We start from the raw sequence: 20,682 nt of genomic DNA, 5'->3' as shown, positions 1-20,682 counted from the left end.
AAACAAATGCATGAAGTTTTTCACAAAACAATTGATGATAAAATTGTACGAACTTACAACACTTTTGATAGTACAGGTATGAAAATTTAAAAAATATTTTAGATTTGTTATATTTAGTTTTAATAATATTTATTAATTTTAATTTTGTATAGACTTAATTTGTTAGTTAAAGCGTAACTTTTATGCTTAGAAAGGATTAAAAAATTAAAAGAAAAGACTTAGTATTAATATTAAGGGTTATTAAAAAGTTTTTTAAAAATCTGAAAACTGTAAACCATATTAAAAATATTAAAATAAATAAATACGAAGAGCATATTAGGGGTTAGTGATATTTTTCAATGTTAAATGACTTTTATGTAAATTATATAGGTGAACTATGAATAATTAATTCAATTATAAAAAAATTTAAAACGCTTTAGATACAGTCATTTTATTTAAATGTTACCAATTAATCCAATTTACTGGAATATTTTTAGAGTAAAACTGATCAGAAATCCAAAAAATCAAAAAAAAAATTTTACCCATCATTTTTCAGACTTAAGTATTCAGGAGATATTTTTGTTATTGAAAAAATATTATTGTAAAGATTGAGAAAAAATATGACCCAAAAATAGAGAAGCACATCTGAAAATGTCTTTTCAAATTAAATAAAGACAACTTTATTTTTTGGTTCAATAGTATGGTTTATTATTTACTTAAGATTTGAAAAAGACTGTTTAAAGTGTAGGAAAAGATATTCTTCTAACAAAAAAGTCTCTTTTTGCATTTTAATTTTGCATTTATCTGAGGATTTTATTAAATTTTTCGACTTCGTCTTAATATATCTCAAAAAATAGTGTATATAAAGAAACTGTTACAAAATTTAGTTCTATAAAATAAGATTAGTGAATAAAACAATTATTTTGATAAACTATGTGTTTAATAAATACTACAAAGGTGTTAAAATGACAATTAAGATATTTCTTTGTTTTTGAAAATTTTGTGATTTTATATCTTATTAAATTTAAATGCATTTTTATCTGATAATAATTTTAAAACAAACTATATCAAATTTGAGTTTCAAATTTTGTTGTAAAGGGCCAGATTTTTATTCTTGTCGGTTTTTCTTTTACAGTTTAAAATTTTACTATACATCTTAAACAACGCAAAGCCAAATCTCTTATCAGAGATCTGCTAGTAGACTACCATATCTTAAAATGTTAAAATTAAAAAATATTACTTTAATTTTTTTTTTTTTTTTTAACAATAATTACAAAAAATTTTATTGAATTTAAATTTTTATTTATTTATTATATATAAAATAACAGCATTATGTAATAAAACATTATATTGTTATTAATTACGTAGATTTCTAGTTCTAAAAATCTATCAACTATTCTAAGCAAATTTACAAACATGATATTTATACATAATTAATTTTTTAGATACACCAAATATGAAAGAATATGAAATTGTTTTAGCTTTGAAAATAAATAAGCTTTTGCAAAAAGAAGACACAATCATAAAGATCAGCAAAATCCTTCAAGACAAGTTAACAGTTAAAAATGTTGTCGTATTTTATTGTTTAGCTAAATGTTACAACCTAGCTACTATTTCTGAGTCGTCTTTAAATTATATAGAACGATGTTTTCCAATGGTAGTTGAAACTCAAGACTTTTTACATTTAGATTTCAGTCTTGTTGCAAAAATGCTTTCAAGTTCTGAATTGGATATTCACTCAGAAGTTGAAATATTTAATGCAGCAAATAATTGGTTGAAATTCAACAGTGAACAACGTCGCAAACATGCAAAACAATTGTTACTAAAAGTCCGACTTTCTTTATTGTCAGAACATGCATTGAAATATATTACAGATAAAATTTCTTCAATTACTGAAATTTATGATAATGATAACATATTAGAAGAAGTAATAGCAAACAACAAATACTTCAAAAATAAGTCAAATATTACTTACACAAGTAGGTATTGTAACCAATACAAATATAATTTGTTAATTTGTGGAGGTTATGATGATAGATTGGAAGAAGTTGTAAGTAAAGTAAAACAAGTTGACGGAAGTAACATAAGTTGTGTTAAAAATCTTGCTCCACTGAATCAATATAGAAATAACTTTGGGGCTGTTTGTTTAAAAGGAGAAGTTTATGTTTTTGACGGTTTTGATAATGTTGCTAAACCGGTAGATATTATAGAAAAATATTCACCTTCTACTAATACTTGGAAAGTAGTAACTAAAATGGGTGATAGACGTCAGCAGTTTTGTGCTTGTGCATTCATGGACAAAATATATTTTTTTGGAGGTTATTTATCTAATGAAGACATTGACATTGAAACAACTTCCTCTTGCCTACAACTAGATACAAAAGAAGAAAATTTTTCTGACCAAATTTGGAAAGAAATAGCTAGAATGAAAGAAACAAGAAGTATTGCAGCTTGTGCAGTTTTTAAAGGAAATATTGTGGTTTGTGGTGGGATGGACAACCATGAATTATTTGGTAATGATATAAACTCAGTAGAATCTTATGATGTATATGCTGATGAATGGTCACCAATGCCAAATATGATTAATGGTAATAGTAATCATAGTTTAGTAGTTGTTAAAGATAAACTATTTGTTATTGGATACGGAAGAGATAGTTGTGAAGTTTTTGACAATGTCAATAAAAGATTTGTTGATCTAAAATCACTTTTTAGTATTGATTTGAATAAAGCTATGTCGATTGGAAACAGAATCGTTATAATTCAAAATTACAGTTCATCAGTAATTTGTTATGATGTCGATAAAGATGAATGGACTCTTGAATCATGTGAAGTTACAAAAGGTCTTCGACGTTTTGCTTGCACAAAGATACCTTTATATTAACAGAATCCGTTGAAAAATAATGCATAATTTGTGAACTTTAGGTTACAGTAAAAATTTAACTTAAAATATCATCTTGTTATCTAATAAATGTTTTCTAACTTGATTGCTATGTTGTTATATTGTTAAAAATAAGAGTTTTAAGTTTTTTTGAACAGTTTTTAGATCGATTTCAATACCATATTAAACACACTATCATTGTAAGTATTTAACAATAGGTAACCGGTTAAGTGAAAATTAAAAAATATAATCTACCATCAGTAATTTAGCTAGATATAATTCACCTGTAAACATGGGCTACTAATTTTTCATATCAAATAACTTACAGTTAAAAATCATAGACTTTATGGAATGTTAAAAACTCGAGTCGAGTTGTACACCCATCGACGTTGCAAAAGTAAAGCCATTGTTTGTAAAGTAAAGCAGCAGAGGTCGATGTTAAAACTGACTATAATTATTACGAAATCTATAAAAAATAACATAAAAAAACTACGTACTTGCAAATTAAAGCATAAAATGAAAAGTATTTTTTTAAATAAACAAATGTTTATATAAGACCGGTAGTTCAGCTACCTTCGTATAATGGCCGATTCGGCTCAAAGCGCAAAAGGAGTTATTATCTGCACGGCTTGAAGTCTAAATTACTTTCTCGTTTGCTCGGCTACTTATAAATATCCTAATTGTATAATTTGTTATAGATCAAAGTCTACTTGTTCGCTCGACTGCTTAAAAACATTTAGATTGCATAACATCTAGTTAAGGTGTTTGTTTTCCAATAAGTTAACAGCTCTCATGCGACAGTCAGCGGTTAGTAATACTTGTTCAAAACTATGTTTTTTAAAAGCAAACTTGTAATCGTGAAAAGAGTTATTCATTATTATATTCACTTTTTATATTAAGTTTACCAAAAATTCAATATTAAAATTTGAAACAAAATAATAAATATTTATCTGAATTTAAGAAAAAAACCCCCTTGTTTATTAAATCTTTATGTAAAAAAAATTTGTTTAAAATTATATTTCACCAAAAAGCTTAATTGAAAACAAATCATTGTTAAACAATTTCTTAGCACTTAGTGCTTGTCGGTTTAAACTATACAAGCAAATTGGTCCTTACCTATGTCATGTAGTAAAAAGATAATTAAATCGCTATTGTAACACTTGTTATTGATGTACTGAATAAATTGCAATGAAATGATTAACTAATTGAACAAAAGTTGAACATAATTAAATAAATTAGATGACTTATCTTCTTCCTAAAAAAAACTGATGGTAATATGTAAATTGTTAAGGAAAATTAAAAACAGATTTAAGATTTTGGAAACATGGTGTCTCCTTAGCTTTTATGTTAGCTTTTGTGCTACCGGCTAAAAGTTCTACCTGCGCTTGGAGTTTGTTAACATATAACCTTGGGTCTCGTTGTTTTCGGATATTTCTAAGGTGTTTTTATATTTAAATTAATAACAGCTGAGCTTCAAGCTTTCTCAACTACAAAATTAAAATTCAATTTTTTAACAAAATTATTATTTTCAAAAATACTCGGGTACAATAAACGGTAAAGAAGGTTGCTGAAACGAATCATATCTTTGAATCAGATTCTAATCCTAAGTAATATTTATTTTTAAAGCAATAATACATGTCTGTAATTGATGATATGTCAATTAAACTTGATATATTTTATATAAAAACGTTTAATTTTTTCGTTGAGTAAACTAACTAATTTCCTTTAGTTCATTATAAAAAGAGGTGTAAATACTTAAGGAAATTTCAATTATTTAAAGAAGAATAAGAGTTTTTTATTTAATGTTGGCTTACCACAATAAGCGTAATAAAGTATTAAATTTACAACGAATAAAATCCATAAACTGGACTTGCTTTTGATTGAAACCGTTTGAAATTTTACATATAACAAATAATGATGTTTTTGCTAATGGTCATCACTGCCTAATATGATAAATGATCAGTATTTTCAAAGTTTAGTTACTCTAAAAGAAAATTTATTAGTTATAGACCGTGGAGATGATAGTTGTTAAATGTTTGTAAGATATCTGTATGTTTAAAGCATCAACCAAGTATTTGTTATACTAAATATAAGGCATTAAATAATAAAACTTTATGAATTTAGTTTATCAATAATTTGTAATGATGTTAATAATAATTAATGGTCAAAAAACTCATGCAATGTAACAAAAGAATTTCAAGATTTTTCTTGTGTGAAGTTTTCATCGTATTAACTCGTTGTGTTAATATAAACTACTTATGTTTTAACACTGATATATATAAGCCACAATAGTAAATGAGTATAAATTTATATAGAAGTTTTCTAATTTTTACTGATTATTTGAAAAAAAAAGTTTATCACTAAAGCTTTATTTTTTGATAACTAAATTAAGACAACTAAAAATATTTTTGTAAAAACTTAAACATGAATAGTTGATGGGACAAATTTTTTTGGATAAACAACGATTTTAATGAAAAAAGCATTTTAACATATTTAAGAACTTTTTTGTAAAGTATTGGCTGATCAACTAATTAAAACTAACTACTTTAATATTTCATTACAAGGAACATAGAAGTATTTAAAACTAAATTTACTTATCAAGAATTGAAAAAAAATTTATAATTTTTTTTAGTCAAATTAAATCATTTTGTACTCAGTTTTAGTTATATTGTTAAGGTTACTTGCGTTTAACAATAGTATTCTTTAATATGGATTTTAAAAAAAATAAGATCAATTTTGAAGAAGAATACGTTTTATTCATAAATGAATAAAAAATGTTGATTAAAAATGCTTAATATACTTCAAAACAGAAAATAAAAATTATTTTTATGTACTAAATTTACTAGATTGTAGAACATACTTAATCATTTAAACAATCCACGAAATATTAGACATATATATTGGGGAAAAAAACTATAGAAATAATTAAATTTTCATTTTGAAAACCTAGCACACTAAGAGTAAATTTTAAATAAGCTTTTCGCAAAAATTTGAATAGAAACAATTTAATTTAGTAGTAGCCTAAGACCAGTAAATTTAAATTTAAGACTCAAAACACGAAAAATAAAAGTAAAAAAATTAAGTGATTAAGAATGATGAAAAAAATTAAGACGTAATGATTAATTTGACGTTTTCACGATAAAATTAACTTCGTTTCAACAAATAACCAAAGTCAACAAAACTTCAATAAATGACTACAAATTTTTTCAACATTAAAATTGATTTGAAATACATTGATATGAGTAATTAAACTCATTCGCTTTGTTTAGGGACTTTGTTTACAGCAGTGGTAGGTTCTTTAAACTACACACAGGGTATTACCATCATCTATATGATGTGCCTTATACAACACCTCTGAAGACATTTTTCAGTTTTTTGAGCTGTAAGCCAATAAATTACTTCGAAAATTTAGTGGTTGATTTAATTGGGATTGGGTCAATTTTGTACGAGAGATAACTTTTACACGAGGGGACACTTTTGCACATAGAATCACTTGTGCAAGGCGTCACTTTTCTATAGCTACGTTGGCAGCACAACGACAATTTCGCACAACGTCACATTTTTAAAGTGACATTTTTGCACAGCGACATTTTGCTACGATAACGTTTTTGCAGAAAACATCAATTTTGCACGCAGGCCGATCAAATGCAAGTTAGCTAATACCAAATCTGTAACATAAAAAAAAACTAAGTACTAAAACTTTATAATAGACACATATCAAAGGCATAAAATCACAGATTTAAATTTTTAAACTGTAAACTTTAACGTTAGAAGCCATAAATATTATAAAAATAACATTCGTACCAGGGACAAAAAATTAAATTCATTTTGAAACTAAGATGAAAAATACTAAAAGTGTAAAACAAATTTTTTTAATTTCTTTGAATTCTAACTTAATAATTAACTACTATGCTTTTTTATGTGTTTTACTTTACTATAACAAGTTTATTGTCCATATGATAGACCTAGGCCACTTAAACCAAAAGACACATAAAGAATAAAAATATTAAAGAAAAAAGTCTGTCTATTAAAACAAAGTAAAAAATACAATTTAATATAAAATTTATAGATTAATATCAAAAGAAAAGTTGAACCCTAAACTTATGCTTACTTACGCTTTGATGTAGAACGATCAAAATAAAATATTTAAGTGCATTAAATCCGGCAAAATATTTTTGGTATGTTATGGAAAGCAAATACTAAAACGCAGTCGGTATATTTATCTTTTGAAATTTGAAGGTTGGCCTGCTACCACTAAATGACCGAATCTTACTTAAAATTAAAACTAAACCAACTAATGCAAACGAATAGATTAATTAGCTTTAAGACTTTTTTAAAGTTATAATTTGTTATTATTCTTTGGTAAGTTGTAACTTATTTAACTTTTACCACAAAAATTACAAAATACTTTTAAATAATTTTCTAAGTCAAACATTGGAACATACGAGACCAGTACTGTTCATCTAATATTGTATAAATAAATATTTTAGATCTAAAAGTTAACAAGGAAGAAAAAATATTTTTATCATCGTATTAAAACGTGTACTCACAAAAGTTAATTAACATAATTTAAGTTTGAACTAATTTACATTTACATTCGAATAATTTGGATAAAATAAAGACATTGGAACCTGAAAAACATTCATTCGTTACCAAAACCTTTGAGATGTAAGAAAAGAAATTAAGACAAGTGGTAAGAAGTACTTACTATGGAACAAACCCTGGAATTGTCTTTACGTCAAAACCACTATTAACAAAAGATGCTAAAGGTCCAATTTCAAAAACAAATTTTTAAACAAATATAAAATGTACAAATTAGTAAATATTTAAAATATGATTTCGTTATTCGCAGATCGTACACTGTAATGTGTTTTAGATAAATATTAGTCGATCTCTAGCAAATAGAATGTATTGAGATATTAAGAAAACACTTTTATAGCAAGCAAAAGTTATTTCAAAACAGTACAAATAATTTTTGTGTTCAAAACAACTTGTTGATGTGTTGTATTGAACGTATGTAATCTTGCAATTTATTGAAAAATTTTGAGTAGAAAAAAAATTTACTCAACTTTTAAAAACCAAAAATGTTTAAAAATAGTTTATTTGAAGAAAAAAGTTTATTTATTAGGTGGTAATGATACTATCAACAATTTGATTAAAAAAATTTTGAAATATTTATATTGCACTAACAGTTGAAATAAAATAGCAAATTGATAATTGTTGAAACTTTTGCGATTGTATATTTTATAGATAAAATATTTAATTTCGGAGGTTTCATCATAATGATGCAGATAATAACAATTTAACAAATAACTTCTGTTTAGAGTTTAATACAGAATGTCACTCTTTAAAAAAATCAACTTAAATGAGTATTGCAAGAATTAATGTAGCTTGTGTAGTTCTTCAAAGAAATTTTGTTAGTTCAGGTGAAAGGAACAATAATGAAGATCAAGTAAATACAGAACAATCCCTGATATGATAAAACGTAATAATACCCAAGATTTAATTGTTGCGAATGATAAATTATTAAATACTGGTGTGAAAACAAACGGTTGTTAAATTTTTGTCAATTTTACAAAATATTACTCTTAAAAAACAACCAACCTATTTTATTTGAATAATGCTATTTCAATGGAAAACAGAAACGTAATATTTTCAAATGTCTTGTTGAAACGTGGTGGTGTTTAACTCAATATTTGCTGAGTCAGCAAGATAATTTTTTATTTATTATAAAAATGAATCATTTTATTATTTGTTTTTATCTTTATTTTATAAAGTTTAATCTTAAATTAATCTATGACATATTTTGGTATGGTGGCAAAATAGATACGGAATAAAAAAAAACGAGAAATTACTGAATTAAACTTTGCTGACTCAGCAAATATGAGGGTAAACACACTAACATTAGAATCGGATCCATTTCGGAATAACAGATTTCCAGTCACTTCTTCTGATATAAGCAAATATAAATGATCAAAAGAATTGATATGTTTAATTGAAAACCAAATTTTTTGTGTGAAGATACCACAGTTTTAAAACATTTTGAAATCAACTGTTTATTAATTGTCGGACATAGTGTTGTAATTTATAATTGAAATTTTCTTCGATTTTTACCTTATTTTTTTTAATAATATGTTTTCAGAAGTCATTTTTCTTTTGTTTATTAAAAAATTTAATTTAAAAAAACATAAATATTTCTTATTGACTTGAATTTGTTGTTTCAACAACTCACTTTAAAAAAAAAAGCAAAAAAAAAGCCATTTTAGTTCAATAGCCACAGCTCATACCATAGTAGTAGGAAAAATAAAAAGTATTATATATAGTGGAAATTACATATTGTTTGGTAAAACAAAAAAAACTGTATTAGTTATTTTAAAAAATATTAATAGATATAATTTTTTTTACTACAAGTTTGCTACTCTTTTGTATTTGTTTATAAAATTTTGAAAATTTAAAAAGCTTCTAAAAGTAGAAGTTTAGATAAAAAAGAAAAAATATAAATTATACCTTATTCATATTTGTATTAGTTTTAAAAATTCAAAGCTTTTTATCAATATTTAAATTATGTAATCATAAATGTTAAACAATTTGCCACAATAAAGTAGATCATGTCATTTTTGAAAATAAAGTAAATTTATTTGAAATTAAAAAAAACTCATTTTAATCTTAATTTCTGAAATTCTAGCAGAAATCACTGTAAAAGGTTGTTTTTCTTTGTATATGTGTCAACCACTTTGATTAAATCCTGGAATATTTTGCACATTAGAGAGTCTTCAAAGCTCTAATTAGGACCCATTCAACACCAGGCCACGCGAATTGGAGTGAAACAAAATGAGTACATAAATACCTAGTGACACAACTCATCAGTATTAGTATTAAAATCAAAAAATATATGTACAGGGTTGCCTCACACTCAGGATACTCAGGATTACTTAAACTATCTTAAAATTTTTGTAAATATTAGGATGTCTCAGGATAGTTTAAATCTGATTTTAAAGTCAAGCTGTTCTAGATAGTTATGATTATCTTTAGAAGCCTGAGAAATGTTTTAAGATTTTGAAAATCTTTGGCCATTTTTTAGATTTAAATAAAGTTTAGTTGAATTGATTATAATATTTTTTTTTTTTTACCCAATTTTGTTGAAGAAGTTGCTTTTTTATTGAATTTTAAAAGTTTTTTTTTTCTTAGGATTTCAAAAATTTCAGGGTGACTCAAGCAAATAAATGGTCATTCAGGACAGTTTTTTGACTAAAGCAGTAGAATCCCTGTGTATATTAATAAGTATTTACAACAATCAAGACCTTTTATTCACTTTTTTTATAAGGTTTATTTACTTGAGTGTTTTAAGCTAACTTACATAATAATAAAACACTGTTATAAAGGGTAAACTATGAGACTGATGTATTTTGTAAATAACAATAATTATGCAATTATGTTAAATTACTAAGTATTAAATACTTTAGCAAATTTTGATAATAAAGAAATATAATATGTTTTCAAATGTAATATTTCACTTTATAATATTTGATAAACATCATTTTCAATCTTCAATCTACACGGTTAAACAGGATGTCTACAAAACGTGGAAAACTAAATACAAAACCTGGAATAGGCTAAAAAACCTGTAATTTGTTAAATTTTTAAATAAAATTTTAAAGAATATGGAAATGTGAACAAAAATCATTAAAAAACCTGTAGTTTTAAACACATTTTTCATTTGAAGTACTAAATTTTTGATTTCACACAAAAAATATAATATAAAATTAAACTTTTTGTAATTATCAATTTAACAAAAAGCACATTCAAAGTAGCTTTACAGTATTTTATTTTAGTTGAACACTACTTCACTTAGTTTTTTATTTTAACTTAAAAATAAACACAAAAATAAGTATTTTCAAAAATAAGTGGCAACCCTGATGAATTTTTTAAGAAGGTTTATTGATGTTTAATTCTACTTTTTTAATTAAGATTTAAGTAAGCAAAAGTTAATTCTTTCTTTTTTTTCGTCAAAAAATACTTTTGGTGACATGTTGTTTGGCTAATACTCAAAAGATAAAATTTTAACCCTTAAAAACTTAGAGGGAAAATTGTTAAGCTTAAAATCCTAATCAAGCAACAAAACAACCCAATTATGTGATCCTGACCTATGAATTTAATATGTTTTAACCTTAAAAATTAGAGTTTAATTAAAATCTATCCATGGTACTTAGTTATTGGAAAAAAAATGAAAGCAAAAGTTAAATTAGTTTTTAATGTGGCTATTTAACGTTAAAACTATGGCATATAAAATTCAAGCTATAAAAAAAAATCCAGCACTTTGATATTGGATTGAAGAAAAAACTTTGAATATTAAAGTTATGTAAAATTCGGAAAAATTACATGTTTTGTTTTAATGAATTTAACTATAGTTAGTAACGAAAATGCAATTATATCAACATTAATCAAAAAAATTCTCGTTTAAATTTATATTATTCAAAAATTAAACTCCCACACATTTAGAGTATCATTTTAGTTATTATATAGATTTTGAAATGTTTGTTTTTTATGTTTAAATTTTTATTAAAAGAAAATGCTTAAAAAACCTGGAAAAATGTTGTAAAAATTAATTGTCACTATGGTATATTATAGAAAGTAAAAATATGTTAGTCGCAGTCTTTGTAATAAATAAAAAACTTAATTCCTAAACTAACATCTCTTTATTATATTGTTGGTTTAGTGATAAAAATTCTCTTTAAAACTGATTTAAGGGCCTAGTCTACTAAAAACCTTTTAGTTATAGAGTTGTACACACATAGTTAAAGTAAAATAACTCAAGTATTATTAAAATCAAGAAGTCTTCAGCTATTTGAGTGGACAGAAAAAAAATATTCAACCCAGTTAAACCCATAAGAAAGATAAAAGATTAAAAAAATTAACTTAAGCTGCTCAATAACAGCTTAATAATGAACTTGCAAATTCTAAATAACTTTTTATTAAAAAAAGATTGTTACTATACTTTTAATATTTAGTGAAGCTATTTCATCTTGCATGGGATATGGTAAGTTTTGTAAAAAAAAATAATATAGTTGTGTATAATGTTTTTAAAATGTTATAAATATGCTTAGATCTATCCTTTATGTTTTTGATGAGAAAAATTTAAATTTATTACAAAAAGTTTTTGAGAGATGTATAAGTTTCAAATGTCAAAAAAGCCTATAGTGACCAAAACAACAAAAAACTTTTTTTATAATGCAGCTTTATCCTAAAACACTCGTTGAATCCAAAACTTATTTATTTGCTTTTAATGAATTTTTTAATTGGTAAAAAACAACTGTTGCTAGTCACAGGGTTGCTTTATTGCCATACACCATAACTCAGGCTAGCTGACCTTTCTTGTAATTTTAGTTAGTTTAAAATTATCTATTTTAACATTACTATTCATATTTGGTAACCTTTAGTCTATTAAGCTGATTTAAGAGTAGTTTATGTCAAGTTTTTTGCTTATTAATATTAAAAAAGTTCTTATTAAACATGGTGACTCAGACTAACTGGCTTAAGTACAGGCTCTGTTTTCTTGTACTCAAAGAATGACACCTTGTTTTAGTCTTTTTACTTAATCTAAATTACAGTCAGCAGTGTCAGTATTTATTTTTATTTTGTCTTAAATTTAATTCTATTAGTACTTTACTTTGTAAATACAAGTAATTATTTTATTGTATATATAGATTTAAGCTTTTAATAAAGACCCTATTTTTTCGAATTGAATCTAGTTATAAAGCTTAGTAGAAAACATATAAAAAGCTAGTAACTTAATCTTCAAGTAAATTTAAGAGGCCAAATAATTTTAAATTTTACTTTATGCAAGTTTTCATTAAAAATTTAAATTTTATCTTGGTTGTTGATGTAGCATTTACACCTAGAAAAATAGTTTACCCCTACCAACTAAATCCTTAAAATTAAAAAAATATATATTTTACTGAAATCACGTAAAAGAAGTGTTCAATGCAAATGTGTTGACTGCAGTTTTAAAAATTTTCAACTTTATTTCAATCTAGGTTAAAATTATAAACTTAAGTGACCTAACTTTATTGGTACTCATTAGGTTTTAAATGTATTATTTAGTAAGTACAATTTATTATTTTAAAAAGTTATTAGAACAAAAGATGTAGTTATGTATCCGGAAATTTTAAAAATATTTAATTAATACTTAAAAAATTTTGGTATAAGGGTTGTCACACACTTAAAATAACTAAGGATATTTGTATATATTTCGGGCTGACCCAAGAGGTTTTTTTATAATAGAAATTCATAATAGTTGGATAAGAGTATTTAAACATTCAGGATAACTAAATAAATAAATACTAAATAAATAAAGATAATCAAGGCATGACTCGGAACTATTTAGGTTTTCTAAAATGAACTCAATCTAGTTTTAATCTCAGGCCAGTATTTTAGACATAAGTTTAAGGTTATTATAACTATCTGAAATATTCTTTATTTAGTTTAAAAAAACAAACTAAAACTATTTGATTCATTTTACTTCTTGTGAAATTTCAGTGGTAAGTTTAATGTAATAAATATTCAAATACTTTTTACATATTCTACTAAGTTTGATTTAGGCTCATTTGTTCTTTTTATCAAAACACAGGTTGGCTAACTTTATTAGATATAGTTTTAATTATTTCAAGTGTTTTTTCTTAATTTTATTTTTATTTTGTTTTTTTTCGTTTATTTTTATTACTGTACTAATATTCTATAAATACAAGTTTTAATTCTTTATTTTTAATCATATATCACTTCCTGCCTTACCACATTTAAACATATTAGTCGTTTTTATTTAAACAATATTGCAGTATTCATAATGATGTCTAATATTTGTAGTGTTAGGTATCTGTGAAAAAACAAAACAAAAGTATAAGCTTAATTAAATGAATATTATCAATTTTATAGTGTGGTTGAATATTTTGTTATTTCTATTGTTTAATTTAGTCTTCCAAAACCATTAAAAAAATTACACATTACAAGTTTATAGTTTTATTCATGTTTACTAACAAAGTATTTTAATTAATGTTGTTTTATACAAAACAAAAGTTTTAAAGTGTTCTTACATCCCAATTTTTCAAGTTCTAAAAAACTCTGATTTTATACTTTTATTTTTTTTTAAATAAAAAAAGCAATAATTCAGTTAAATTTTTAAATTTATAAATTTTATTTTGATAGAATTAGAATTTTTTTAGTTTAAAACTGTAATTTTTATAGTTAAAAACTAGTTAGTCATCGAAGTTTTTTCATAATAAACTATAAGTTTAAATACTCCTCTTAATCAAAAAGTAAATAACTATTGAAATAGCTAAACATATTCAAACTAATATTTTCAGATTTTTTATAACAAGATTAAACAAAGTATCATCAAGTTATGTCAGGTGAAAGTAATATGGACAAAATTGGTGTTAAAAGAATAAAACTTGAAGATAACCAGGAAAAATTAGCAAGTTTTGGTGCAAATTGTAGAAATTCAGTAGTTGATTGTTTCAAAAACAAATGCATGAAGTTTTTTACAAAACAATTAGATGATAAAAGTGTACGAGCTTACAACACTTTTGATAGTACAGGTAAGAAAATTAAAAAAATATTTTAGATTGATCATTTTGTTTTATTTAGTTTTGATATATTTTATTAATTTTAATTTTTTGTAGAGTTGTTTTGTTAGTTAAAGCATAACTTTTATGCTTAGAAAGGATTAAAAATTTAAAAGAAAAGAGTTAGTATTAAAATTAGATGTTATTAAAAAGTTTAAAAAAAATTTGAAAACTGTAAACTATATAAAGAAAATTTAAATAAATAGATACAAAGAGCATATTAGGGGTTAGTGATATATTTCAATGTTAATATTTACTTTTATGTAAATTATAAAGGAAAACTATAAATAATTAATTCAATTACAAAAAATTATAAAATACTTGAGATTTAGTCATTTTATTTAAATGTTACCAATTTAATCTAATTTACTGGAATATTTTACAGTAAAACTAATCAGAAATCCGAAAAATCAAAAAAAAAATTTTACCCATTAGTTTTAATGTATTATACTTGAGTAATCAGGATATATTCTTGTTATTAAAAATATTTATTGTAAAGATTTAGAAAAATTACGACCTAAAAAATAAAAGAACATCTAAAAAAATGTCTTTTTAGTTAAAAAAGACAACTTTTTTTTTTGGTAAAATATTAAGGTTTATTATTTACTTAAGACTTAAAAAAGACTGTTTAAAATGTAGGAAAAGATATTCTTCTAACAAAAAAGTCTCTTTTTGCATTTTATTTTTGCATTTATCAATGTATTTTATTAAATTCTTCGACTTTGTCTTATTAAATCTCGAAAAGTAGTGGATTTTAAGAAAAAGTTAAAAAATTAAGTTCTATAAAATATAATTAATAAATAAAAACAATTATTGTGATAAACTTTGTATTTAATAAATACTACAAAGGTGTTAAAATGACAATTAAAATATTTCTATGTTTTTAAAAAAATTATTGATTTTATATCTTACTTAATTTTAATGCATTTTTATCTGATAATAATTTTAAACCAAAATATATCAAATTTGAGTTTCAAATTTTGTTGTAAAGGGCCAGACTTATATGCTTGTCGGTTTTTGAAATTAGAGTTTAAAATTTTACTAAACATCTTAAACAACGCAAAGCCAAATCTCCTATCAGAGAACTGCTAGTAGACTACCATATCTTAATATGTTAAATTTAAAAAAGTAATACTGTAATATTTTTTTATTTTTTTAACAATAGTTACAAATAACTTATAAAATTAAAGATTTTCAATTTCTTATTTTATTTAAAATAAAACATTAATGTTGTTATCAATTACGTAGATTTCTAGTTCTAAAAATTAATCAATTATTCTAAGCAAATTTACAAATATGATGTTTATAAATAATTAATTTTTTAGATATACCAAATATGAGAGAATATGAAATTGTTTTAGCTTTGAAAATAAATAAGCTTTTGCAAAATGAAGATACATTCATAAAGATTAGCAAAATCCTTCAAGACAAATTAACAGTTAAAAATGTTGTCGTATTTTATTGTTTAGCTAAATGTTACAACCTAGCTACTATTTCTGAGTCGTCTTTAAATTATATAGAACGATGTTTTTCAATCGTAGTTGAAACTCAAAACTTTTTACATTTAGACTTCAGTCTTGTTGCAAAAATAGTTTCAAGTTCTGAATTGTTTATTCATTCAGAAGTTGAAATATTTAATGCAGCAATTACTTGGTTGAAATTCAATAGTGAACAACGTCACAAACATGCTAAACAATTGTTACTAAAAGTCCGACTTCCTTTATTATCAGAACATGCATTGAAATATATTACAGATAAAATTTCTTCAATTACTGAGATTTATGATAATGATAACATATTAGAAGAAGTAATAGCAAACAACAACTACTTCAAAAAAAAGTCAAATATTTCTTACACTAGTAGGTATTGTAACCAAAACAAATATAATTTGTTGATTTTTGGTCGTTCTAATGATAGAATGGATAAAGTTGTAAGTAAAGTAAAACAAATTGATAGAAGTAACATGAACTGCGTAAAATATCTTGCTCCAATGAATCAATGTAGAGAAGATTTTGAAGCTGTTTGTTTAAAAGGAGAAGTTTATGTTTTTGGTGGTGTTGATATGGCTAATAATTTTGTAAATTCAGTTGAAAAATATTCACCACCTACTAACACATGGACTGTAGTATCTAGTATGGTTGATGAACGCCATTGCTTTTGTTCTTGTGCGTTTATGAATAAAATATTTATATTTGGTGGTTATATAGATGATTTTGATGATGACTATGTAATAACAACTAAGCCCTGTTTAGAATTCAACACAAAACATAACAGCTTTAAAGAAATTGCTGAAATTAATGTAGCTAGATCGTATGCAGCTTGTACAATTTTTCAAGAAAGTATTGTTGTTTCTTGTGGAACGGATAATGATAATATTATTTTGAAATCAGTAGAATCATATGATGTGTTTGGTGATAAATGGTCATCACTGGCTAACACGATAAATCGTCATTATGGTCATAGTTTAGTTGTTGCTAAAAATAAACTGTTTGTTATTGATAATGGAAAAAGCAAATGTGAAGTATTTGACAATGTTTGTAAGAAGTTTATAGCTTTGAAATCACCAAATATTTATTTGAAGAAAGCTACGTCTATTGGAAATAAAATTTTAATACTTGAAGATTACAAAATTACAAAAAAATTAATTTGTTATGATGTTGACAAGGATAAATGGTCTGAAGAACAATTTGAAGTAACAAAAGACTTTATTTACTTTTCCTTTGCTAAGTTACCTTGGTATTAAATCGTATTTTGTTAAAAAATAAAGAATACTAATTAACTTATGCATAGTTAAAATTAATAGTTTAAGTTTATGAGTAGTAAAAGATATGTTTAATAAATTATGTATAATTTGACTATTGTATTTTATATTATTTGTGTAAGAAAGAGTTAAAGCTAAAAAAATTTACATTAGTTATTTTTATTACAATACATTTTAGTTTTCATGAAATTCTAAAGCTTGAAATTATAAGTTAAAACGTACAAAAGTTTATAAGAATTTGTAACAATCAAATATTGGCAGCCCCAAGGTTGAAATAAAATACTAATAATATTTAGGTAGACATATAATATAGTTATATCATCTAGTTCAATAAGTTTAACGTATTATTTCAATAAAAATATCGATAGTTCAGAGCATCTTGAACATGGGTAAAATTCTTACTTTACATAAAGTATAAACTTTTCAAATTTAGAACTGACAATACCTTTAAAATAGAGATTAAGAGTTTCCAATGTAATTTTTCGAAAAGGTCTATTCTACTATTTATCTTTACACTCACTATTGTTTTCAAAACAAGGTTAATTTGTTTGCGAATCATACTGAGATCCAATATTTGTGTTTGTTAAACTATCATAAGTTTTATTGATTTTTTATAAAATAATTTTATATATTTAAATATATAAGTTATTCCATAAGAGTTATGTAAAATTAACTTACATTTATAGAGGTTTCTGTTTTCGATTCTAGTTGAACTAGAAAAACTACACATATCTTTCTCTATGATTTTCGATATAATTGTACCAACAAAAGTTTTCGAACATATTAATTACAGCTTCAATATTTGATATTTTTGTTATAAGGCCTAATGACTGTAAAAATTGCAAGACATTTTGTATAATTTCTAGCTCTCTAAAGATTTTATAAAACGAATTGGTACTGTATATTGCTATTTCTTTGATACTCGAACCATACTATTGTCTCGTACTAAATTTGCTTGAGTACATCTTGAAAACTAGAAGTAATGTTTCACACCTTTCTTTTCTTAATTCATTTTTGTCTCTAGGGAGTTAGCTGCTACCAGGCATAGAATAAACTATGTCAATAATAACTTTTAGGCTTTTCTTCGAGTTAGCTAAATATTTTTATAAAAATCTAATATTTTTTGGTCACCATCTACTAAAAGTAAAAACTCCTAAGAAGGTTAGGTATTGTTTGAGGTTCATGCGCAAAGCCAGAGTCACCCTAAGCCGTCTTAGGATGGATGATGGTTTATATATATTGAACCGGTCAGCCGAAGTTTTACTTATGTTACGCGGACCTGGCAATTAACTGTCTTAACGCGTTATAACAATATCGGTGACGGTTACTTAAGCTGCTAATGTTTAGAATTGAACATGCTAAATAACTTAGCTAAATCAATATATTAAACGCTAATTTAAAATTACACAATCATTTAAACTTAACCTAATTAAGTAGTAAGATTGTTAGATTGCTTAAAATGATAATATAAAGAAATCGAGTCTTAAAAACATAAAACGTATTTACAAATTAATAAAAATACGATGAATCACAATACAACAAACTGTTAAAAAATTGACACAATATAAACTACTTTCGCTCAAAAGCCAAAGTGATAAACATAACTCTTTATAACTAAACGTCTTTAGCGCCAGGCTACAACAACTAAAAACGTAATCGATAAAAAAGCTCTGCGATTAACTCACAAACGCGCTCTCATTGAATTTAGGTGGTTTGAATAATTTAAGTGAAATGAAAGAAAAAAAGCCTTTTTCGACTGCAAAACACTATAAAGTGTTACAATATAACACGGGCCTGTAGGTTATCCGCCAGAGGTCCGAGCGCAAAGCCGGAGTTACCGTAGACTGTCCTAGGATGCTTGGTTATATGTGTAACGCGGGCCTTGCGGTTACTGAACATAACGCGCTTTTATATACAATAATCCTTAGTTCGTTTTCAGGCTAATTTTTAGACTGACTTAGCTAACTAATTTATTAAGTTTTAAATGTTTATTGAATTATTACTACTGTTTAATTGTAATTAGTTTATAAAACTGTAGATAGCTTAAACTAGGTAGTTGTCAAGCTAATCAAATTATGTGTACACCAAGCTGCAAAAACTACAATCAGTGCACCCAGAGATCTCATTTTAATAAGCGCCGTTAGTGGTGGGACTACGTAAACACTTTTATTAGTGCATTTCTTTATAAAAGTCACAACTCAAATTACTTTTACATGCAAACCATTTAACAACTAAAGCGGAATCTTTTTAATTCATGTTTTTTTTTATTGACTTCTATATTTGTATTACCTTATTTTCACAATGATATTTTAGTCATATGGCTTTCTATTACATACTTATTTATTGAACACTTCTCTGCAAAATCCTAAGTTCAGTATTCTTAAAATATATTATTAAATATTAACTACATACTTAATCTAACTTTATCATTTTTTATTTCTGCACCCCTAAAAATTTTTTTGCAACCCAAAAAAAGTATGTGTTCACCTTGACAACTACTGGTTATACAACTAAAATCGAGTCTGTAAGTTAAGAATGTGTTTACAGTGATTAAATGTGCGAAAAAGTATAACAAACTAGCTAGAAAGAAATACTAAGTAAAATAATCCAGCTGACCTGATTTAAAATAAAAACAATCGACATCGTTACGCTAGTACGCTAGTAACGTTGTATAATAAATATGCATGGTTGATCATAAGATACAAATACAAAGTAATAGTACAAGTAAAAGCAACAAAAAGCTCAAAAGCAAAAACCAAAATCCGTATTTAAGTTAACTGCTTATAACATAAAATAATTTTGAATTGTATATATAATATATACACACTGAAATATAAAATATATAATATATTTTATATAACATGACACTTGTATGAATAAGAATAAAATTAAGTATTGTTTAGTTCTAGCACAACCAAATAAAGAAGCTCAGAAATTTTAAAATAGTAGATTTTTTTTAGTACTAAAGTATGAATCTGTATTTTATAAACAATAAACTGAAAATATCTATGGTTTAAGCCTTTCAATTAAAACTTTGTTTTAAGAAAGCACATAATATGACATACATATTTATTTTTGTTAGATCATAGGCCTGGTGTAAGAAAAAACATTTTATTTTTTGAATTATACACCACGGATACAGTTTTATGTTTATCCCTGGACATGTTATTCGTTGTAAATAAAATAGTTCTTGTTTTTTTAGTTTTAATTAACGAGTTCTTAAAAAGATTACTACTCAAGTTTTAGTTGTTTTTTAATAGAAAAAAAAATCTTTTTTTTTTTATTAACTTTAATTTAAGATCTTTTATGGTATAACCAGGTTTTGTAGAAGCTAAATATTTAAAAACTTTCCAATATAATATTTATTATGCTTAAAAATATTAAAAGTGTGTTTTTAAAAAATAAGAAAAAACTATTTAGTTTATTGTTGTTCAATTGACATATGC

General features: G+C 24.5%; 2 protein-coding genes across 2 annotated transcripts; both read left to right on the top strand.

Moving 5' to 3' along the window:
* Nucleotides 1-1,633: 1,633 nt before the first annotated feature.
* Nucleotides 1,634-2,860, top strand: LOC145842482 (kelch-like protein 7). The gene has a single exon (XM_082949937.1). It carries the CDS (start codon nt 1,634-1,636, stop codon nt 2,858-2,860), a length of 1,227 nt encoding a protein of 408 aa, XP_082806063.1.
* Nucleotides 2,861-14,252: 11,392 nt separating this feature from the next.
* On the top strand, nt 14,253-18,284 carry LOC145842471 (kelch-like protein 25). The gene is made up of 3 exons (XM_082949927.1): nt 14,253-14,448; nt 16,044-17,008; nt 18,261-18,284. The coding sequence occupies exons 1-3, from the start codon at nt 14,253-14,255 to the stop codon at nt 18,282-18,284; spliced, it is 1,185 nt and encodes a 394-aa protein (XP_082806053.1).
* The last annotated feature ends 2,398 nt before the right edge of the window (nt 18,285-20,682 follow it).

This window comes from Thalia democratica, chromosome 1 (genome assembly GCF_965202585.1).
Source record: "Thalia democratica chromosome 1, ktThaDemo2.hap1.1, whole genome shotgun sequence".
Classification (NCBI taxonomy): Eukaryota; Metazoa; Chordata; class Thaliacea; order Salpida; family Salpidae; genus Thalia; species Thalia democratica.
The sequence above is the reverse complement of the archived record's forward strand: the minus strand, read 5'-3'. Positions and strand labels throughout refer to the sequence as shown.